Below are 24873 nucleotides of genomic sequence, written 5' to 3'. Positions count from 1 at the left end.
CTGTACCCACAGATAAAATACCCTGTCATATATATGCAGGCATTTATTCAAGCATATTTTTACAGAACCTTGCCCAAAGCTGTGTGTGGCATGTGTCCCTGGAAACTTCACTGTAAACTCTGAGCATTCAGAAGGCATAAATTAGATAAAGATATTTCATCTAATGCTAGTTTTGGGATCAAGGTAAGTTAGTTAAATACACAGCAGTTTTGCTGAAAACCATCCACCTTTCTGCTAAGACAAAGATCTAAACATAAAGAAGTGAAACTCCAGTACCTAATACCTAAATTCCCCCTTTTTTTCCTCCTTTTTTTTTTTTCTTTCACTTGCTTGATTTCACTTGTAAATGGTCCTTTCCAGAGAAATCAGAGACTCTCAAAATTCAGGATTTCTTTTGTACAGATGTGTACGAAACTTAAAGGAAAAATACTTTTGTTCCACATTCATGTTTTTGCAAGAGTAATATTTCATCATGGATAAGGACAAATCCATCCAATTTTCCAAATCATTAATATTTATTGATACAGCCCAAGCTTCCAGTTTGAGCTGTGGACTCATTCTGCATGGTAATTTATAAGCACAGAAACATAGATGCTTTTCCAGATTCTTTATGATAATTTATATAGTCAGAACTGATACCAGCATTCCTTTCTAGGCTGCTAGGTACTCATGACACAAACCCAGATAGCAGTTAATAAAATCTATGTAGCAAATGAGATCATTTCATACAGAACCTCCATCTCACCTGCCAGAGAAGCCAGGAAGTGTATCATAACATAGCAGGACAGAAAAAATTGTCCATGGACAAAAGGTTGGCCATTAGACTAATGACTCAGAGGCTAAACCTGCCATTGGGATGCAGTCTGAAAGCAATATTGGCAAACTGCTTACACCAAAACCTTAATGGCTGAATGTCAAGTGGGTTTCCACAATTTTCTGCCTTAGATTCTGATTTCACTCTTAAGCACAGGTTTGTAGACGTGCTAAGAACTCACTGCTACAAATCAAACCAAGGGTGAGCTATCTCCTGAGTAGGATGCTGTGTCACTCCAAAACACTCTTGGGAAAATAGGGACTGTGATCAAGGTTAGACATAAAATATACACCACCTATTTGTCAATTTCGAACTCAGGAGTTTTTGCTGCTTCAGTTCCCAGCTGAAAATTTGATGCAAGTGAATCATCTAATTGTACAAAGATGTGGTAAAAATAAACATCGAAATATTTTCTAAGTTCTCAGATACTATGGGAAATAAAGAAAAAAAAACCCAAAAAACATATGAACAATATGAAGGAACTCTCATTCTCTCTTCTGAGGTATGCATCAAATAAGACATGCAGATCATTCATAGCTAGCATTCATAATTACTGTTCCACTGAAGGAGTCAAGAACCCTCTTCAAAGGTTATGTCCTGCCACAGTTTTCAGGAAGAAAATCATTATCATATTTTTCATCATGAAGAGAAAATCAAGATATTCAAATGTGTCCCTCCCAGTATTTCTCAATATGCCTTCCTTAGGTTCAGATGTCTTTCCACTTTGAATTAATTAGAACTAAGGCAAGTAGTCAGAGAAACGAAGAGATTTTCTGCTATTTTCTTTACAATAACTTTCATCCTTAAGCCTGTGACAAAATGATTCATGACATAAATGTTTCTATAATTTTTTCAACTACCAAACATGTGAAAACTCTGTAGAGGTGGCAGGATCTGTAGGTGAAGAAGACAGTACACGTTGTCTACTCTGACTCTAGCAAGTCTTTGCTGACTGTCCCCAATGGCAGCCATTGCACCTAGGCTGGGATGTCACTGTCACCTGGATGTTTGTACCACTCCATGGGTGAAAAACTGGCTGGAGCATCGATGGAGCTGAAGGAACACTCTAAGCAGGGGATGACTGAAAGCAGATTTCTTCAGGAGTCTATCCTGGGTCCTGTTTAACTCGTTAGTACCCCAGACCTGGCAGAGGTGCTGCAATGTGTTCATTAATGTGGCTGTACTGACAGATCTGAGGGGAGGCCACTGCTCAGAGGGGCACTCTGGAGGAAGGGGCCAACAGGCTGCTCATGGCAGGCAGCAACTTCAGCAAGGATATAAAATCCAACATCTAGGCTGAGAAGAACCTGGAGCTGTGGCTAACAGCAGGTTTAACTAGAGCCAGCCTGATAGCAGGCTCTGCTGCTCTCAGGGGACTGGACATGAGTGAACTGCCTTCACTTTGCTCTGCCTCACCTAGAGCCCTGTCAGGTCCTTCCCAAATGAATCAGCCACTCTCTCTCTGGGTTCCCTGGGTGGTGTGTGTTTCCTGCTATCTTTAGTATTTGTTTCCACCAGCCTTTGCAAAGTGTCTCACTCAAGGGAGTCGTCTTTAAACAGATGCTAGAAAAGACAGGGTGCTGTGTGGAGACACCACACACATAATTTACAATGACTTTATAGCCTAAGCCTGGCTCTTTGGTGTGCACTCATTATTAAAAGTGAACATCTTTTCTTACATTAAAATGTTTATTTGTCCATACTTTATACTACTCTGTACATATTAGTGTTTGGTTTTGGTGTGGTTTTCTCTATAACTTCCACGAGCTCACGGATGTTATTCTAATGAAGGATACCTATGTGAGTTTTCTGAAATAAAAAACCTTTCCTATTTATCTCAAACAAGGCCAAATACTCACTTTATGTTAGTCAACCAACTCTGCTATGATTCCCCTGAGCTGCATGGAATGGAAAGACATTTCTCTAAAGCTCACAGGAGACAGCTAACTCTCTCTTTGTTTCCTGTGCCCTAATTATTCCATTATATATTTTGACGTCTTTTCTCCTGAAATGACACTGACTTTAAAAAACTCACATATTTCATGCATGCTTTAATGAGAGTGATGACTAAGAATATGAAATATTGAGCCTTTCTTTCATTATGGGTCAGTTTTTGAATTTACTTTTGGGGCAGTTTTGAGTCACTAGACTATATTGTTAAGACACAACAGTGTATAGAAGTTACAACTTGCAACAAGAAAACATTGGCTTTTAAAAAATTTTGTAAGCGTGGATGACTGTAAATGATCATTTTGTTCTTTACTTTTTATATTTTTTACAGCTACCTCATGTTTATTTTAAAATACTCAAAATACTGTCAGGCAATATGATTTCAGAAAAGTCTAGACATTACATAAAAAGGATGTCTAGGATTTCTGAAGTTTAATTACATTTTCTTCTTTGGAAAATAAACAAAGTCTTGGTAAAACTATATTACGCTAAAAAAAGAAATAAATTAAGAAGATTCAACAACACTTTACAGATATATTAGGGAAGCTCATTGATTAAAATGTTACAGACTGACAACTCTCCAGGGATCCAGCCAAAAACACTGGAAAAGAAAACAGTGCTATGAATTGGAAAGAGAAGAGATTCAATTTGGTTTGAAACTACACAAATGTACCTCCAACAAAGGAATGCTGTTGAATAATGATATCAAGTACAGAGTGCCTTGACCTTAGTTATGCAGAGAATTGGCTAAATAAATTTTTACCTGTGATTTGGAGCAAAAAAATCCAAACAAACAAACAAACAAAAAAACAACAAAAACCAAACAAACCCCCCCCCCCAAAACAAACCACAAGAACACTGGACATCAATATTATCAAAATTGTCACCAGGGTGAAGAAACCAGTGACTAAGTCTTGCAAAAGGAAAGACTACTTATATATACCTATTCAAAGTTTTCAAAAAGAAAACTCTTAAATTTGTTCAACCAACTGAGCATTTATCAAGTGGACAAAATCCTCATAAATGGTATATCTCAAATTCCCTTAAAATATTACACATAACAGGATATATTCCTAGAGTGAGTCATGTTTATCTGTGGTAAACTGGTGAATATATTTCCTTTTTTCCTTTGCATCCAAACAGAAAATTTTAATTGAAAATGTCATAGATTTATTCATACAGTATTCCAAACACCAGCCTTCTTCTGCTGTTTCTTAGAGCTGGTGCCTGAAGTGCTACACAATTGGGTCAGAGCATCATCAAATCCACGTGGCTTGCCTCTGCAAAACCATCACAGAGCAGGCAGAAAGCCTGGCCTGCTCTTTTTATTGGTATCACCCCACTTCCACAGCAGTAACACAGTGGTTACCCAAAAGAGGCTCATTTTCAGCTCCTGCCTCAAAGTAACAGAAATTAGCACAGGGTCTGACTGGAGCCAGAGTCATCCTCGTCTTCCCAGAGGAGAGCAGAGAGGTACAACAGCACAGTTAGAGAATTAATGCAGTCTGTTTTACACCCTCTTATGTTGCCTCCCTGACTCACATTCCCAGCTTCCTCTCCACCCCTTCTCCCATGTCCCCATCTCCTCCCCCTTAGCCCACTCTCAGCACCCCTGTTCCAACACCACAAATGTGGGGTGACATGAGCCCATCCACAGCAACTGGAAACCTCAGAGGCTGGGATAATCCCAGCCCAAACCACACCCTGTGAGAGCTGATGCTGCTCACATCCCATGTCCAATGAGGACATTTTTTCTCCTGTCTTAAAGTCATGGCTAATGGCTGCTCAAGAGAAATCTTATACCCTAAATTGTGAAACCTCAGCAGGGCCATAGATTTTACACCTAGTACAGTTGTTCTTTGTAGCTATTCTTTGTCCCTCTGCTAGATCTCTGGAGGATGCTGTTTTCAGCAGGAGATGCAGGGTGCAGCTGATTTCCCAGAGGTGCTGGTTTCAGCCAGTCTTCCCTCCCATTTCCTGCTACGGGACTGTAAATTAAGGGCTTTTCCTCAGGACTGTGTTGTAGATTGGAAACACAGTATCAGGGTGAGGATGATGCACATGGTTTGAGGGACAGAATCCCTTCCAGGAAGGGCTTGGTGCTGAGCTGTAAGATGGTCTAAGTACATTCTAGCTTTAGCCTCATCCTGCTTTCCCCTGTTGGGAAAGAATTACTCAGCAGTAACTATCAGTATCATCAATGCCACCACTTGGCTTCACCCTTTCCCAGTTTTCACCTCAAATGTCAGTTTGAAGCTTGTGAAAATTACTCAGGGATGCAAGAGAAACACACCTCTAAGTGAGTGTGCATTCACTGCTGCCTACAGGAACCAAGAGAGACTGTTGTATGTGTGACAACAAGGCATACAGAAATTAGTGTGCAAACAGCTGTGAAGGACCATGGCTGGCCCTGAGCTCCTCATGGAGCCCACAGTTCATCACTTACCTTGTGACACTGACACATCTGGGCTCTGTGGACCTCTCCAATTCCTCCCTCTCTCTCTCCCAGCCAGCAGTACTCACAATAATGGTTGAGAGCATGAAATTCCTGTTTCTCATGCTAAGCCACTGCAGACTGCTCCCAGGAGGATGCCTATTTATTACTGGCCCTGTGCCCTGAAAACTGACCTAATGAAGCAATACAGAGCAGCTGATGTTGGCAGTGCCTGTGGCTTGGACAATTAGAGAAGCATTTATTGGCAAAATATTTGTGCCCCAAAGGCTACCACATACAGGTCTCCTGTCTTGATAATTCTGTAGTGTGAGGATTTTTTTTCCCCCTTTCAAAACCACATATAAGTTTTGCATTTGAATCCTTTAAGGACAGAACACGGCTTTACTTAAAATAAATAAATAAGTAAACACCTTAATTTAAGCTCTCTTTTAATTACTAAGTTTTAACTAGTGCCTCCTAATGGTATGAAATACGTCCAGAGTATTGTGTGCACCAAATAGAAAATATTGTGTATGTCAAGGTATGTCACTTTTATTCCTCTGATTGTTTCCCTGATCCTGCTGGTGAGTGAGGAGCTGAGAGGGGCTGGAATGCCTCCAGTGTATTAACCAAAGAGAGCATTCCACATGTCGCTGTCACCTGTTAAGTCATGAGGAAAACACTGAAATAAGGAAAATGCTAAATATTACCCAGCCAATGGTGCACTCAGGGTAATCAGTGCTGACCTCTCTCCTAAAATTAAGCACTTGCACATCTTCAGCAGATTTTGAAAATAAAGGGGAAACAGACTCTACCTCTTCATACTCTGGGGAATGCTCAAGGGATATGAGATAAAAGGGTAATTCCTTCTCCTTCAGGTACATTATAAAAGCAAGAAATGGCTGACAATGGATTTTTCTCTCACCTACAGAAGTATTTTTCTCAGAAACACACAGGTCAGACTAACTAGATGGACTTCCAGTGTTTTGGTGTCAAGCAGGGAAGAAGCATTATCCAGCTGCTCACCCAGTCAAGATTTGGATGGAGGAGTTGCTTTAAAATGATGCAGGGACATAACTTAAAAAAAGTACCTATGGAGTTTAAATTATGCCATGCATAACTCAGAAGAGCTTTTCAAAACAGAAATTTTGGACTTAAATGCCTTACTTGACCTAATTCTGACTTCAGGCTCCTACATAAAGCAGTTCCATTAAGTATACTATATATTGATCTTTTGAGCAGATGGTCAATATTTGAGAAACTCGATTCATAATAACTTAATTTTAATCATTTGGATTATTTATATATATATTTATGAGTAAATATGTAACAGCTCCTCTGAGCAGTTACTGTTTTCAAGAGTCAAGTCTATTTAAGTAGTAGATTCTGTGCAAGGGTTTAACCACTGCAGATTTGTTTTTAAAGACATTTATAGCAAAGATGTTAATACCCAAGGAAAACAATTTATATTCTTAAAGCAGGTTACACCTTTCCAAACCCTGGTCGAAACAGGCAGCCAACTTGCACATATAATTAAACTTCAAAGTCCCCTGTAAATGGCAGCCAAAGTTCAATATCTTTTTTCTGAGGTTGGTTGGTGTAGGAAGATTTTCATGAGATGTTTTCTCCTCTGTCATCAATTCAATGATGTAAACAGAGACAGATTAAACGTGCACACCTTTCATGTTGATATGTCTGACTGGAAAAAATAAAACCTCACAGCTGGAATTCTTCCTGAAAACTAAAATAGATGACAAAGTAAAAGACTAGTCTTCTATAGACACTTAATGAAGACAGGCTTCAAGGGGTTTTCTGTACCAGAGAGTATTTTACACCCCAGGAGGAGACAGAGCCAGTAGATTTCTGCAGCTGAGGATTGCAGTCACAGCAGAATAAGTAAAATAACAAAAAAAAAATTACTTGTTAAATCACTTACACTGGTTTTCCTTTGGATTCACAAGTCAAAATTATAGATTGTCCTTCTTCAGGCCATGAATTGGAAGAAATGATTTTAACTAAAGGTGTATCTAGGAAGAAAAAAATAGACAACTTGTTGATATACACAAAAAAGATTTATTATCTAAGAGTACATTCTTCTCTATTTACAACAGATTAAACCACAGATTTAATTTACACTTGGAGACAGTTTCATATGGAGCCTTGTGCAACTTCCATTGTCTTCAGGAAGGCAATAAAAATGACCAATGTACCTAAACCAATAACTCTTTATATCCCTCGGAGACACAGATAGAAAGCATGTGTATACTAAGAGAAAACAATTTTTTCTTTCTGTATTCAATGCAAATACTCCATATGACTATCTGAAAGTCTGATATCTAACAACAAAATAATTAAAAAAACCTCAAAAACATAGAGGATGAATAACAAGTACTCCATGCAATTGTTTGCCTATTTTTAGGTTGATATGATGGAATGCTGCTATTAGAAAAATGAATGCAATAGTGTACATTTGAATAAGAACCCTTTTGTTGTTGCAGAAGCTTGAAACTCATAATAAGAAAGCTTCAATAGACTTTCAGATAAAATACCTTGTTACAGACATTTTACAGGATATTATTTCTGAAACGCAATAAAGCTGCCCCTAAACCATAACAATCTTAAGCAGAATTTGCAAGGAGAATGTTTCAAGTATCTGCAAAAAGCACTAGAGAAGAATCTGCAATCTGTCCAATGTCATTGGATTAGTTTTATAGTTTTAATTGCAAAAAGATATGCAATACAGCTACTGTAAATTCATGCTGAATGGAGCATTTGAAACAGATCTTTAACTTTTAAAAAATTTCACCACCTGGCTTGCAAGAATATATTTTCATAGTCAACATATGACTTAGAGGGGCACCTCCAGAAGAAGCAAAAAAAGATAATAAAGAAAAGAATGTAGCACATTTCTTCCTTAGGAAGAGGAAAAACAAAGTTCATTGTCACAGTGAAAAAAAATTCAGATTGAGTAGAAAAATTTCTATTTTTCCTCATAGTTTCTTTCTCTATATCTTCCTAATACAAACCACTTTAACCTGCAAATCTAGGGTACCTAAGTTTTGTCTCATTCAATTTGCAGTTGCTGTTTTCCTAAGCAGTGACACCATAGATGTCCTGTTATCAAACAAATGTGAAAGAGCATGACAATATGACCCCACAAAATCAAAGAAACAACAAAAAAAAGCTGTAACAATATACTTTCTAATTGAGATGCCAATAATCCTGTTGAACCCTAAATGGCATCTCAACAATTAAAATTACAGAAACATTTTTCTAAATTTTGATTTTTTTTTTTTTTTATTTTTGCACACCACAGAGAAAGAGCATGGAACAAGACAAAAAGAGGGAAAGGCTTAGTGCAGACTCTCTGCAATTCCACTGAAAGTATTTTCAGCATCATTCAGCTCTCCAGAACAGCCGCACTAACCTTACACCAGTAGCAAATCTGTTCCCCAAGTTCACATTTTTAAGGACCCTGCAAACCATTATGCAGGTGACTAATCCTTTGGAGGCCAGGCTGGCATTTGCTTCATTTTTAGCACATGCTTAAGGCACTGACCTCAAGTGCCTTAATAAATCAGGGCATCAAGTACTTCTGTGATTTCAGTGGTGCTGTTGAAGATGAATAAATTACTCTCTTGACTATACATTGAACCAGAGGAGCAAATTAGCATCAGATAGGAATACATGAAGAATTTAACTGAGGGAGGGAGACAACTAATGCAATGACATCAAGAGGTGTCCAGAGAAATATGAAAAGGAGCAAAACTTTGATGGAAGTAATCCTGACAGTCACAGGTGAAGGAAGAAATTAAAGGTCCATCTAGCTATTATTCCTGGCTTAAATATTTTTAAAAATTATCAGCATTTTATGGAATACTGTAAATGACCCAAACGAAATTGAAGAGAGGATTCCAGACAAGCTTTAATTTGCATGGATCAGTGCAGTGCTGTTTCCCCAAACTTGAAATTCCCATTCCCACTTTAATACACCAGGCAGATCTCTATTGTCCATGCACTTCTAAACAGAGATTACTAACACAGAATAAGAAATGTCTTATATTTATGTTTCACTCTCTAAGGCACAACAAAGTGGTATAGGAAATACATTCCCTAGTGATTTGCCCTGCTAATTGACTTAAACAGTAACTACTTGTTTCTCTAAAGCAGGAAACATAGGGTTTACTTCAAATATATAATTTTTAGGGAAGCTAACAATGGAACATTTTTGCATTTTATTAACGATTCTTTTTCAAAAACTAGATATTCTATTTAGAGTGCTTCATTCTCAGTATTACTGTTTCCATTTTTTCTTTTTAGGCCATGCTTGATTTCTCTCCAGAATTAAAGTGTACACTTAAAAAGGGAAAACTTTTAAGATAAACATGCCCTCTATTTTCACATTCACATCAATAATTTAAATGAGAAGAAATCCTCAGAATAATTGAATTGAATCAAAAGTAATCCAAATATCTTATTTTAACAAAGATGATAGAACCCTGCTGACTGGTACTTTTCCAGAACACAAAATGCTGTTACAAAATAATACCTCCTGCTGTGACTTCAAATTTAAAATTCTTCATTTTAGAATTTGAAAAGTATAAATGTATTCTAATAATGCTTTGAGCTTTGACCTGTCACACTTAAAAGTATTAATTGTAACAACTGGAACATCACATGATCTCCAACAAACACCAACATTAGGGAACAGCCTAAAGAAAGAAAATCAAGAATTGTAATACAGTAAGAGGTTGATTTCTTTACAGATATGTTTATCAGCTTGCTATAAGTAATGTATATATGTAAAAAAAAATCTTCTTCTATTACCAAAACAAACCAAAAGAATTGAGTCAATGGTTTTAATGCAGGTCAGATCTTTTCCTCCTCTTCCAAGGTCAGTAGAAATATAGCAATGTACACCAGTTGAACTTACCAGAACACTAATAATTTGCATATTTTTTAGTACTTAGCCCAGAAATTTCAGGACAATAAAATATCATAGATCAACATTCAAAACAGAATTCTTCTGAACAAGGGAGTGGTGACTACACTTTCTTTACAATATCTACAAATACGTCCTTATCCTGAGTTCTAAGAATATTATGGAGGACACAAGTATTCCAGAAAGAATAAGCTTTGGGAAAGTCCAATTCTATAAAAAAAACAGTGGTTTATGTGGATGTAAGCACCACAGCAAGTTTTCCCAGTAAAACACACTGCTTTCAGTACCCAGAGACTTTTTCAGTCACATCCATCTCCAGCAGCAAGAGCTTCTTTGGCCCTCCAGTCTTCAGTTTGAGTAAGGAGGTACTTAAGAGCTGCAACTGATTGCTAAAAACCAATCTGAATTGAGGTTCAAACATGCCTTTTCACTTCTTCTACCCTCTATGAGCACAGAATCTGCTCATTTGTTTCTGGACATACCAGCTACAGGTAAGAATTATGGCATGGGGGCTTTTTTTTCCATGTAGCCTTTCAAGATTCAGCAGACCAAAGGCAAAAGTTCCACTGAGTGACTCTGTTTCATCCATCTTTCTAGGATTTGGGTTCATCTCATCTCACAAGCCCAGGAAACCCATTCCAAAGCTTTGGGAAGATGTATCTATTTTTGATCAAGCTATGTCATCTTCAGTAACACACAAACTCAGTAAACATATGTGGAAAATTGATACCAGCTTACACTGGTAAAAAATCTGATCTGATGCATGAAGAAATTAAACACTTCAACACTCGACTTTTCTTGTACTTTCAGCAGCAACTAATGGCAACATTCATACCTTGTGGAACTGCATTACTGATTGATTTAATCTCTTTGAAGCTATTTTCAGAATAAAGGTGGTTCTTATCAGTCACTAGACCTTTGCTCTTAATCAGATCTTCTATGCTTAAAGGTGAGCGTGTTTGCTTTCAGAAAGTACTTGTTGTTTTTACATTGCTTGAAGTAAAATAGACTTCAGTATGTATTTCTATTATTTTATCATCAAGCCTTTATAAGGTTACATGCAGGAGTAAATTCCTTCATATAAATTTACTCACAAAAAGTAATCACATGAAAGCTGCTGGAAAAATCCTGCATGATGAGTTATGTTATACTTCATGTGCAACCCCTTGACAAACACAGTGTAAAAATGGAAAAATGAATTCATAAAAGCAAACAAATTTGCTAAGACCATGAAACAGGCCACCAACAAAACCAGATAATTAATCTCTACTAGTTTCTTCTTAGTGCCAAGACAGTAAAAGTGCAATTTGGCCTATTTTTCATATGTATCTTCAGAAGTCCTTGGTCCCATCAGTTCTAAGCAATGTCTTCCATGGAACTCACAGCTCTGGCTGAGCCACTAAATCAAAGTATAACCTTTTCATCCTACAGCATTAGTCAGCAACAGGTGGTAGGAATAAGCACATGAAAAATCATTTTGTGACACAAAGAAGTAGCATTATCCTGAGGTTATGACAGGAACACGCTATCTTATCAAATGATCCCTCCCTAATGTAATTATCCTCAGTCAATGTAATTACAGTCCCAGAAACAGAAAATAAGACCACCTTTGTTCTTGGGCAGATGTTAGGGTGGGTGGAGCACATATATTTCATTGACACTTTTAAGAAACAATGGTTGGAAGCAGTAGACTATTCAGGAGTAGGAGTACTCATGGTCTTGTAGTCATTAGAATTCCAGGAGTGCTGAAAATGCACCTATGCAAAAACACATGCAGCAGTCTTTCCTCCAGGTAAATTTCATATATGTATATGTATTAATCTTGCCACTAGATAGATTTCTCTTCACATTTTGTTAAAAGGTAAATCTAAGCCTTTATAGGCATTCCAGTGAAAGGAGGATTAACAGAAAAAATCGTAGTGGTTCTCCTCTGCAGAAATTTACAGAGGAATATTGTATCAGATGTGCAGATCCAAGTCAGGGCTTCTAATGTGCAAATTTTCTGCTGAATTACAGAATTAAAAAAAAAAAAATAAATAAACTTACTATGGAGTTTAAACTTAGCATCCTGAACATCTTTCAATGTGGCTGAACCTTCAGAAAGCAGAACAGAACAAGGACATCTCCTTCATTTCCCTTACAAGGACAGAATTGCTAATCCCAAGGTTCCTGTATTTCAGCAGTCTGCATTTTAGAGGCCTGCTCTACCTTCATGTCTCAGGAAGCCACGTCTACACTCCCTCACTTAGAAATAATTTGATTTTTGTGAGAAGTGGTAATCAGTCCATCAAGATCAGTTATTAGACCCATGCAGTGATTTATGAGAAAAAGAGGTTACTTACTCCACTGAGTACTGAAGTATTCACACTATGCTGATCAGATCCAGTAAAATACTTATTTAGCAGTAATTCAGAGATTAGAACCTCCCATGCAATAGCAGAGGAATGCTAAGGTCTCCCTTCCAGCCAGATTTTGAACTAAGATTTCACTTTGAATCTAAAAAGGCTTTTTTTTTTCTTCCTTTGGATAAATCAGGGTATTCTGATACACTAAAAAAAACCCCAGGTATTAGAAAATTCTTAGCCCAATGCACATCATGAGTTAGAATTACTCAAGAAATTCAGTACTGTGCAAATTGTCTCTATTTACATTCAGTGATAACATAACACGGAATATACCCTTCATTTTACATTTAATGAAGTTTTCTAGAGACAGATGAAGATATTCAAAGAAACAAACACTCATAAAACTTGAAAATTCCCCACCTATTTCCTAAGAATGTGTCAATCCTTAGCATCAAGTTGTTCTGGTACATCCATTCCTGGGCTTTACGTGCAAAAAATTTACTTCCTTTTTTTTTTTTTTCAAGTACTTTTTGAGCTGGTGGCCTCAGAGTAGCCTTCTTACATGTCAAAGATTGCAATATTTTTGAATATTTAAATAATTATAAAAAAAAAAAGTAAACACAATGTCATAATCAGATCTTAGACTAATATAAGATATTATGCTAATACATCTATTAAGTACAAGTACAAATTTAAGAAAAACTTGTCCAAACTGGTAACAAATATATACTCAGCTAGGGCAATTATGTTTCCACACTATTATTTCATATAAAGTGCAATGTCCCTTCAAGTCTTTGGCTTTTTAAACTCGTTTATTGCTTCAAGTCTGAGATTCCTACCTCCCAAAGTAAAAATCATCACCACATCACAAAAGATGTTGGTTCTACCATATTTCAATTAAAATCTCCTGTGGTATTATCCATTTAAGGTTTCATATGCTATACAGTAATTTTGCCAAGTGTTTGGATCTTCTCTTTGCACATGTTTAGCATGATTTTCTCATGATCAAAGCAATCCAATAATTCATATTTTAAAACAAATAGGTTATTTGCTGTTTAAGTAATAATCAATTAATAAAGTCGTATTGGTCTCAAATTTAGTTTTGGGTAGGTTGGTTCACATAACTTTAAGGAAATGAGCGATAGTGTCAAACAGAAAACATATTTCTCCTGACTTTCTCTGTTTTTCCTTCACCAAAGAAAGCATTTTTTTTCTGGTTTGTAGAATATTAAGAGACCCGGCACAGAAAAAATGTCCTATTTGGTGACAGTAACATATAATGTTCAATATATACAAGGTGCACAGAGAAAGATAAATCTTTAGAATTATTTTACTTTATGAGTCTTTGGGGTTCAAAAGGAAAAATCCATTGGTCAGGTTCTTTGCTGTATGCATGACACACATCAGTGTGATATATGCTGCCTAAATCTCTCTTTCTTAAAACACGAGGGATTCTGTACTTATTTTCTTTTTTTTTTTCCACAATGCCCTACTTAGTCTTGAAAGTTCAAACCAGTAAAAAGAGCTAAACCTTGTGAAAATGATAGGAAAAAAGGAGGCACAGCTGGTCAAACATTTGCATGTGATGAATAAAAATTTACAGCTCTACACAGTATATCACTAAAACAAACATATTAAACCTCTGAAACAAGGCTCTCCTGTTTAGTTTCCATGCAGCCAAATTGTCAAATGCCTATCTCAAAACCACGGCAGAAACAATCCTGTCCCTAATTGTGTTATAAATAATTGAAAGCATCTGATTAAAATAATTTGACCCTAGGCCTCTGCTGGAATACTTTGATTCTGATGCATCTTTCCTTTGAAAGTGATTCTCTCTCTGTAGTTTATGTTATGAACATCTCTCCAGCTGCAGCAAGAAGCTGAGTTTGTTGTAATGAAACCTGTGATCCTTGCTGGACTTGCTGTTTGAGTGTAAATTGTGTTAAGAGTAAAAGGAAAGACACGGGGAAGATCCAGGGAGGGGCAAACACTTCCCTGGCTGCGCTTGTCAGGGGAAGCAAGAGCTCACAATACATCAGGATGTGCTACAAATGTTACTTAAAATCCTCCTGCTAAAAGCATTGATACTACCTCCTGATTTAATCTTTTAGGATGATGAATAGATGGTTTTAATTACCTTTTGTCACTAGAAATTTTCTCCTATACTTAATGATTTAAAAAGCCCTAAAAGTACTGCTAGTAAGAGAAGGCTTTGTTTAACAACCCAGCTGAGCATTGGATCCAACAGTATGGAAAATGATAAAGGATCCATTCAGGAGGAGAGCTGTGCTTGTCTGAAAGAGCAGTTCATCCCACTGTGATCAGTGAGCATCCCATGGATGCCAGGTTTTACCTTCCTGGACCCTAAGCAACACAGGGAACGTCTTATTAATTACTTGCCAGTTTAGGAAATACCCAGTTGAGCTCCAGGCAGCCCAGATAAAACACACAGAGCTTTTCTATGGTGTAACATCCACGTCATGGCTGCCAGATCATCTGGAAAGGAAAAGGATAACCCCCACCTTCCTGCCATTACCCACTGACTGTTTCCACACTACTCCAAATTCTGAATTAATCTCTTAATCTTGTGAAGCAGCACTTCCTGCCTGGATCTATGATACTCAGATTTAATAATCTGCCATTTTTAATAAATATATTTACCTTATTTGCTTTTTTTTTCTTTGAACACAAACTACCATTTCCTTTTTGTACCAGAGTAAAAATTACTATAATTGCTTCATTGAAACACATTTTTCTTCTTACAGGTTTAGCTAAATTATGAGCTACCAACAGCTTGTCTTTACTTCATGGTTTTATTTTATGACCACAAACCTTATGAATACTGAAAAGCTTTCATAAATTTCTCAGATATTTTAGTGTGGCAGTGAACAACAACAGTTCTGGTGCTATCATTTTAAAAAATGTTATAAAAATCTAACAGTCTGATAATAAAAGATTATTGCTACCTGGTAATAAATGGCTGCCAGATGATAAGATTTTAAAACTTTTTCCCGAGAGACTAATTCATTTATTTTCTACCCATTTTTGTCTGCTTTTTCAAAATGCATGTTTGTGAAATCTATTTATGTCACAGCCTTCTACATTTTTCATTGCGTTTTTTCTCTCTCTTATTTCCTTGGAACCTTTCCATCATTTCCAGATGCAAAGATAAAATAAGCAGATACCTCTGAAAATGATGATATATCTACTTTCTAAATTAATTAGCACTGGAGTAAGCACTGGACAGTTTCAGGAACTTTTTTTTTTTCTTCATAAACCATGAGATTATAATTTTCATACACAGACAGCAATTACAAAGCTCACTGAAAATTGTGTAGTCCTACATAATTTTATTCCTATTTCTAACAACGTAAGAAAATAAGCTTAGGAAAGAAGAGACTTTACAAGTAAATTCCAAGGACAAACCACTCTAGTATGCACAAAAATAAACATCAGATGAGATATCCCAAATGAAATGAGAGAGAGGAGCACTTTAATCAGCTCTGTGCAAGTGCTCACCATTTTTAATAGCTTTTACACTTACCAGCTGTGCATCCTACAGCTGTGAATCAGCACTTCCCCAAATTTGGCTTATTTTGTAAATGGCAAGCAGCATGGCTTCTGTCTGTGCACTACTGCCTTGAATAAGCACTTAGGTGCAAGTCTGCCTTGGTAACTTTACCAAAGTAGCCTGGCAGACACAGTAAGTTTGATGCTCTGCTTCAGAAAAGAATGAAAAAGTCATTGCTTAAATGGATGAGAGAAGAAAAAAACAACAATATTATATATCTGAACAATTATTTAATTAGCAATATTTGTGGGTAAGTCAATCTTGTTCAAGCAATTGGGCCATGACAATGGTGTTTTATTTCAATAAAGGTATTCAACAACACTGTGACATTAAGCTTGATGATAGTACTTAAATACTTAGGATTGATAGAAGTGAATACTTGGTACCATATTCACTTGGATACTCCAATATCTTATTTTTATACTCCTTTAAAACTGCTTTACAGTTGAGCAGGACCAGAAACAGCATATGGTCCCTTTGTGACCTGAGATCCTTTGATGGCTATTGTGTCATCTTTAATCTCATTTGGTTTATTTTAAAATGGTGTTTCTTGTTGGAAAGAGTAATAACAGCTTGTAACAAAAGATTGTAAAAACGCTCGCCTGGATGAAAAACAAGCAAGTGAATGTCAGTGTGGGGGAAAAGAAAGACTGATCAGTCAAATATTCCCTCCTGACACTCATGTTACATGAGGGCCTGAATTTGAGCACCAACCTGGCAGGAAACCACTCAGGTTACTAATTCTGTGGGCACTCATTATGTGGTACTTTGTTAGAGATATCCATTGGACTTGTTTCAGCACCTCACCTGCTGGTCATGCCAGGCTCCTTCACCACAATTACTAAAACTAGTAATGGAATTAAAGTGTGGGAGCACATAACATGTGGCTTGGGGTTTTGGAAGGGTGAAAAACAAGCTGGAAGTACAACAGCAAAGCTCCACATTTCCCCCTGCTCCATTTCAAATGTTTTCAACCTTACCCTGCCTTTGTCACATAATGTGATCATTCTTACCTACTTCGTGCTTGGCCTTAAAACAGGCAGAGATAAATGTGAGCACATCAGCAGCCCCTGCTGAATCAAGTGGAGGACAGAGTGGACTGTCACCCCAGCTCTGAGTGTGTGCCACTTCCGTGGAGACAGCACCAGGTAACAGCCACTCCCCTTTACATGGCTTTGCAGAATGGGTCACTGGTTTCTGAATGATGCATTAAGTCCCATACACACATGAATGATATGGTAGAAACAATATTTTCTTTGCAAATCAGTTCTGTTTTCTCCAGTAAATGCAAGCGATGAAGCTTAGTTTTACAACTTTCATCTTGCTTAATTATTTTTGTCATGCCTCTTCTTCAGAGTAAACAATCTGTTCTATTTAGCATCTCCACTGCCTTTACACTGTGCTCTCTCCAACTTACTCATGTTTTATCTCACTTTTGCTGTTGAGAGATGGGAAAAAAAAAAGACAAAGAAAAATCTTCTGCCTAAACCACATTATAAAGCAATGCCGAACTTTGAGAGAGTGCATGACCTTTCAGTATAACTTTATCTTCTGCTTTCTCAGATTCTTTTGTTTAAAGCCTTCATTGTTCTGTTCTGTCTGACTTAAATTATCTTGAATATGGCTTAAGAAATGTAGCACATCCATAATTGTTGAAGGAGTTAAATGAGACCTCTGGATGCTCAGCATTCCCAAATATATCTTCAGTCCTTTCTCTGACATTCATACCAGATATTGGATACCATAAAATTTTAGTCGATACAAAAATAACTAAGCAGTAGCATCAGGAAACGAAAATCGTACTTGCTTCTTCAAAATATACATCCCACTCTCATGAATGGCAAACATCTCTTTCTTGGGAGGTTCTGGTAATGATCTCTACATATGTTTTTTATCTCTTCCTCTAGACTGCCTCACCTGCTTTCTAGTCTTTGCTACTTTTAATATAATGGAACCCTCCTTCCCAAACTTCCTTTGAAACTTTCTGGAGCCCTCTCTCAGTCACACAACAAGCACATATCCTGCCCACACCAGATTTCAAAGTTTTTATGCAGAGTAGACAAGCCACCCTGTGGATTTTCTACATGAGATTTTACAGAGAAATAAATTAGGTTATATTTCATTTGTAAACTGTATTTGAACATAAGCCTCCAGATGGTAAAGGTCAGGATTGTACATTAACCCTTTGAACTGGATATCCCCTTTGAAAGACGAAAGTTTGGCACTAAATGGGCTTACAAGTTTATGAATTATTTTGCATTTAAATAATGGATTTCTTATTTTCATCCATCATTAACCTAATTGATCTCATTTAAACATGCAAATTGTAGCAGTGAACTTTCCTGTTCACAGATATTATCCATTACTGTTTACAGTAACTATCCTTTAAGTTTCATTTGTTTCAAGTATTCATCCATATGAGAAGCTTAAAAAAAATATAACTGTACTAATTAACACAGTGCTTACATAATTATTGAGCTATATAATTAACTTCTTACTTAATTTTTATTCGATATGAAGAGTATGAAGAGATGTGGAGTACTGAAACTGTAGCTTTTAAATTGCATTCCTATTATTACTCTTTTTATCTGCATCTTACACTGGTAAGTATAGAAACATCCCTCCTTTAAGGGAAGGAGAATGGAAACAAAGTATTGTACTGAGATATATTTATTTTCCATATTAACATTTACAGAGTGAATTCAGGAACAATAAACAAAACCCAAACCTGTTTGGGTTGGTTGAGTATCACAACATGGGTGAGTCTAGTGTAAAAAGGATAAAATTATATAATAGAGAGAGTCAGCTGGAAGACACTGGAATTCTCTCCTTCTCAAGGTCTCAGCAATCCACAGAACATCTCCAATGAAAGAGAAAACAGGAGCAACACTCAGAAAGTTGATCTCTACAGGCTGGGAGCATCAGTCAGGGAGCCATTTATGAAAACATCCAGATTTTCCTCATGAGCTTCTACAAGACCTGAACAGCTCTCAGGTTTTCACTGAACTTAAGGACATCCCTGCTTGCTTAGGCTTACAGAAGTTGTCTGTGATCAGAGGCAGAGGCTTTGTGACAGACCAAGGTCCTGTCTGCACATCAGACAGAAAATCCAGCCCCCTCCTGCTCCTTAAGCTGGAACAAAAGGCGGCTTTAATCAATACGACCAAGCTTCAAATATTGGCGTCCTTCCACGAGTTCCAAAGGTCTCTGAGGCATCACAGTTCCAAACCACTCAAATTATACCATGATAAAATGGTTATAGGAAGACAGAAAATTGTGCTAGTTTGGAATAGAGAACTACAAAGCCTTGGATGTGCAAATCTCAGGTGAGGTTTTTTTTTTGTGACTCTAGGGAATTATGCCCCTGGAAAATCCAGGTCTTTTCACCGTATCAGAAGTTACAGGAGAATTGTGTGGTTAAACTCATTGATTGAAGTTATCATTACACAAGCATTTTCTCTCTTGGCAACATCAGGTTTCAATTCTCACAAGAATTGCAACTATTTTCACTCTTGGCTCCACGCACAGGCTATTTGTTTGAATTCATTTAGTATTTTGAAAAAAAAAACAAAACAGAGAAAAATTGGAAGGCTATGCTATGACACCTTATTATCCTAGTTAACAAAGCATCTTCTGACTCTGGGTATGTATACCTCTTGGCAGATTGTCCATACAAAGATTGTGGCAGTGTGTAATCACACCAAATGATACCAGATTTTACTTCTAGCCAGTGTGTCTGTCAGGGTGTCACACAGTGTAATGAAAAGATGGTCACAAGCAAACAAGAATGACCAACAACTCTGTTGACAGATCAGAAACCAAAGAGATCAGCATCAGTGAAGGAAATTTCTTTTAACTCTCATATTTTCTTTGCTTCAGAAAAGTGTATTCTCTGCCTAGAGGGTAAAAGCTACTTCCAAAAAAAGGGAGATGTGTCCTTGTTCCTAAAGCATAGGTGCCACTTAACTAAACAACTTCAAAGCAAATGCAAAAAGGAGATATGACAAAGTGCAAAAGCAAAGATGTTTTTTTAAGCACAAAACTGGGGGAAACAAGTAAGTAAAATGGAAGGAGCACATTAAGAGAAAATTAGAATCAGCTTCAAAAAAGCAAATGGCCACACAGCTTAAAGAAAATGAATGTGTGACACATATTTTACTCATTTACAGTACAGAAGGACCACATGCAGGCAGCAGGGAAAATTTTTCCTTTCTTCTCCTGCTTTATCAGAGCTAAGAATTGTCCCATTTTGTATGCTTTTGCATGGGCACATATCTGCCCTTTCTGAGCTAGAACAAGTCAGCAAGTCTAGGTAGAGACAGACACCTTGAAGAGCCACTAACATATTTAACATGTGGCTAAATCATTAGAATTGAACATTAAGGCTTAATGAAGACAGGGTTTTTGTCTCTATATACTGTTCTGATAGGCAACTCTGTGTCTTTTAGATGTTCATCACAGACACAGAGTCTAGCACCCAATGCATGACCCTTTTCTTGCCTTTTTCTTTAGAATGCCTAATTTCATGAAGTGCTATATGAAACTGTAGTACATTATATACTATATTTAATATATTTTATATGTTCACACACATTTTTAGTATTTTTTGTTCAGAACGTGTATGTTAGAAACTCTGTTCCAACAAAAACTTGAAAGCAGCCAAGCAGAAAAAACGAGCTAAACCCTCCTAGCGAGCATCAGAGAACGCAGCTCTTTGATGAAATTACTCTGCTTACACCAGCAGAAATTCTGGACCCATCTGGTGATCAGGGAAGCCTCCATTTGTTGGTACATGAGGAGTGAGAGGGGCAGAGTGTTGTCAGACACACGTGCACACACAGACACCCTGTGTTCTACACGGCGTGGCTGATCCGACCTGCAGCCTGCTGCTCTCTCAGGGCTCTGTTTGCTTAATGCAAAATCAATACCTTCATTTCCAGGACAATGATTCCAACATTCTCATGGAATAGCTGCCTAATTCTAAAGTCAAGTCCAGATGTTCATTGCAAAAGAGTCTAATAACAGCCCACAAAAGAAGAAGTGTGCCTATCAAACAAACATGTTGGAATAGCCTGTGGAAGCGAGTTAGCTGACAGCTATAGATTTGTCAGGTTGACAATTCACTGCACATCTGTGTCTGCCAATACAGGATTTACTCAAAATTGCCTCTCTAGACACTTCTTTACATAACACATATTTAGCTTATTAGTGCTGTCATCTGGGAGTGTGGTCAGCTTTTGAGCAAAATCTCACTGAGTCCATTAGCACAGATCCCAATTGCAGCTGCCATTTTAGAAGCACAATGATTAGGTTTGAAGTTCAAATGATTTGATTTCACTTTAAGGCTTCAAAAACAGCCTCTGAGGTAGATTTACACAATTAATTTTTACTGAGGTCTGCTGGGTAATTTACTGTAGTCAGACAATCTTCACTAAGGTAAGGTAATTTCCACTGGGTAATTTTATGGCACTCCATTCAGCATGAAGCATGTTGGCTGATTTCTGCTCAGGTAAGACCTGGAAGGAAGAGAAGATGCTGCTTTTGGGAGTCACAAGATGTCTGCAACACTGAGGAGGAATGAGAAGAATTCACTGACTTTCCAGATGTGGACCAGGAGTTGTACATGCCCTCAAAATGTCTTTTCAGGAGCGCGCATAAGGATTTACACAATCCCTTGAACATTGTACTGAGAAGCTTTCAAAATTGAAGCACTGTACCCATGATTCTTTAATACAGGAACAAAGAAAGCATTCTTTGTTTAGTCTGAACACAGAAGTAAACAATGACATTAAATATCCCTTTGAGATTTGTATTTATCACTTATAAGAAGCACTTCCTAATAATCAGTGGCAGCTAGGCTGACAAGCAAACTTCAGAGCAAAGCCAGAGGGGATACAAGTCTATTTTAGGTTTGCTATTGACAGTAGGGGTCAGAGGAAAATAAACTCAGCAAGCAGTGTCATGCTACCACAAACCTCTGCTGGCCAAGCAGAAACTAAATTACAGACAAACCTTTCAGCACAGCAGAAAGACTTGGGCAATTGGGCTGCCCTGCAGTGCACAGAGCACAACATACAGATGAAGGATTAAGCACAAGTGAGACATGACATAAATTACAGAAAAATTAATCAAAAGATTGGAGGAGCTAATTATCCCATAGTCTGGAATGGGGGTATGTTATGCTGTCCCCTATTATTTTAATATTTCTAGTTTGCAAAGTTAATCTGTGAAGCCTGTAAAACAAGGATTGACCACATCCTCCCTCAAAATAATAATAATATAGGTAATCTCAACTATCTGACTGAACAATAAGAAGGAAAGGAAAGAGCAGCAAAAGGACTTAGGCACTATTTCTATCACATACACATAAATACAAATAATAGAAAATAGAAAATAAAAATATTTTGAGTGCAAAAGTTTAGTCCTCAGCTTCATTTCATACACTGTAGCACTACTGGGAAAGCTTGTTTGATTTCTCTATCACAATAATAAAACATAAGATTTTTGTAAGGGGAAGAAGAGGGAATAAACATATCCTATACCTGATGGCTTTCCTTTTGATAAGTTTACTTCCTACTAAAGTTGATGATAAAAGCAGCTGTGCAGACTCATAAGCACTTCTATCTACATCTCTCCATGGACTAATTACAAATATCTGTTTCATACAGTCCTGGTATCTAAGGCAGATTTAATTTTATTGTATCATTCACTAGACATATATCAACACCTGTCATTTCGTTCCATTATTTTGCTTTCCTTTTTCTCTACCTATCATCCACTGGATGCAAACACTGTAATTCCTTCTGTTCTCTTCTAATTTTTTTTGCTTTTTGGTTGGTTTGTTTGTTTTCATGAAGCCACAAATACTTTGTCCATTGTCAGGGGCAAGTTGCTTGAAACAAAGAAGGCTTTTCAACTTTCAAGCATAATTATAGGGGACAGAAATGCCTAGACAAGTTATTCTAACTTATTCTTCTTGCCCTTTTCTTCCAACTAGTGATGATTGATACACTGATAATTCACGAGGAGCATCGATGTGCCAGAGATAAAACATTTCAGATTTTAGGAAGGTGTTTAAAACTCAAGTGCAGCTCTGGTGAGTGATGCCTCATCTTTGTACATTCATTCTCTGCCAAACTGATGCTCACTCATGCCGTTCTTTTGACCATTTTAAGAGACTTGCTTATCATACTCTCACAGTTGTCTGTTAATTTTATAGAACTCTGGGATATTAAGAGTGTGTGGCAATGCCACACTAACTTGGTTGGAGCATACAGGTTGTCAGATTAACAAATTCTCCTGACTTTGAGGTCCCATAATTCATCAATTTTGCCAGCACTATTTTTGCCCTGCTGCAAGGTGGCATTGAGGATATAAGTTGGATCAGCTTCCACAGGGTCTTGTGACCATGATTCTTATTAATACAAACAGGATGTCTTTTACATGTTTGAAATCTTATGGATTGATGGGAAAAAAAAGGCAGCTTCCAGTGACTGCAGTAATATCCACAACAATGGTGAGCAACACAAGGAGAATAAAATCAAGGAGCCCGGTTCCAGTGTAATGTACTCCATTTGGAGTATTTGGGATTATTCCAGTGAATCATTTCACTCCTCTTTTTCCTTCAAGGCTTTCTGATGAACCATATCATCATTCCTTGAATCTCCTCTTTTTAAAAAGTTTCCTTTCAAAATTTGACCAGCATTAAGATTTCTGAGTATGCTGACCATGGAAATGTAGGTAGTAAGAACAAGGGCAACAAAAGACTGTTCTTAGTCTTCCTGTCCATAGATAATAGAATACTTCTTTCTCCATAGCTTTAAATGGTACTTCCACTCTCTGCCCTAAACATCAGCTTCTTTTGGCACATTTATCACTTCTCTTTCCATGTATAACGACTCTGTACCAGTGTTGGAGAGTATTAAATTGATTGGTGGAAAATTAATGGAGCAAGCAGGAATGATAGAGAACAATTACTTCTGCATTATGGCTTTTGATAATCTGGCAGTCTGAGGGGCCCTAACATAAAGCACAGCAGTAAAGGAAATGCCCAGTGCAGTCTGACCTTGTTAGAGAACTTCAGTGAGGCCAGAGAAGAGGCAAAAGGGTCTTGTTCAAAACTTGGAGAAACAAGAATAGAGGAAGATGCACCTCACTGCTATTTAGCAAGATAGTGCCTTGCTACAAGGGTGCAAACTGGAAGGAAACAGCAAATATTCAGGAAGTTCTGTATACAAGAAGCCACAAAAAGGTTTTTTTGCCTTATGATACTCATGCAAACCAGAGCCCTGCCTTTACTGTCAATCCCATTACATTACATTGCAGCCATTTTAGAGCTTTTTTAGCTGTCCAATTTCTGTATCTACTGTTCCATTCAATTTGGTTCCTCTCCTGTGGTGCCAACATCTTGAGCAAGGCACTGCAGAAAGAGCAAAGCATTTGGAAGTGAAGGCACAGACAAGTTCAGTGGTTGATGACTGTGCAATTTAGAATGCAAGGAAAGAAAGTTGTTAGGGATTCATATCTCCAGATGCATTTGAATATATTAGGAGAGTAGTTTAATAGCCATTTTGTAAAGAAAGGCCCTGATCTCCCTCAGTAAAATGATGGCTAGAATGTTTCAGAAAACATTTTTATCACATATGCTAATCCACATTCTCTTCACTTTCAGACATTTTTGCAGATGGCATTTTTAGCAAAGTTGTCAGCTTCTGTGCACTGAGTGCTTTTGCTTTTCCTGCATTTTACATGTGCTACAAGTCTTAGATGCTTACAGAAATACCCCTGTTTAGAAACAAGTTACATATGGCAGCAGTC

General features: G+C 37.3%; 1 protein-coding gene across 3 annotated transcripts in view; it reads right to left on the bottom strand.

Annotated features, from left to right (window-relative positions):
- Positions 1 to 24873, bottom strand: part of CADM2 (cell adhesion molecule 2) — a 564993-nt gene that overhangs the window by 76546 nt on the left and 463574 nt on the right. For all 3 annotated transcript variants that reach the window (XM_088157837.1, XM_088157839.1, XM_088157838.1), the window contains one exon: positions 7135 to 7225. In XM_088157837.1, coding sequence (XP_088013963.1) covers positions 7135 to 7225 — 91 coding nt within the window. The remainder of the gene's footprint in view (positions 1 to 7134; positions 7226 to 24873) is intronic.

Source organism: Sturnus vulgaris, chromosome 2 (assembly GCF_052056855.1).
Source record: "Sturnus vulgaris isolate bStuVul1 chromosome 2, bStuVul1.hap1, whole genome shotgun sequence".
Taxonomy (NCBI): Eukaryota; Metazoa; Chordata; class Aves; order Passeriformes; family Sturnidae; genus Sturnus; species Sturnus vulgaris.
Note: the sequence above shows the minus strand (reverse complement) of the source record. Positions and strands in the feature narration are given on the sequence as shown.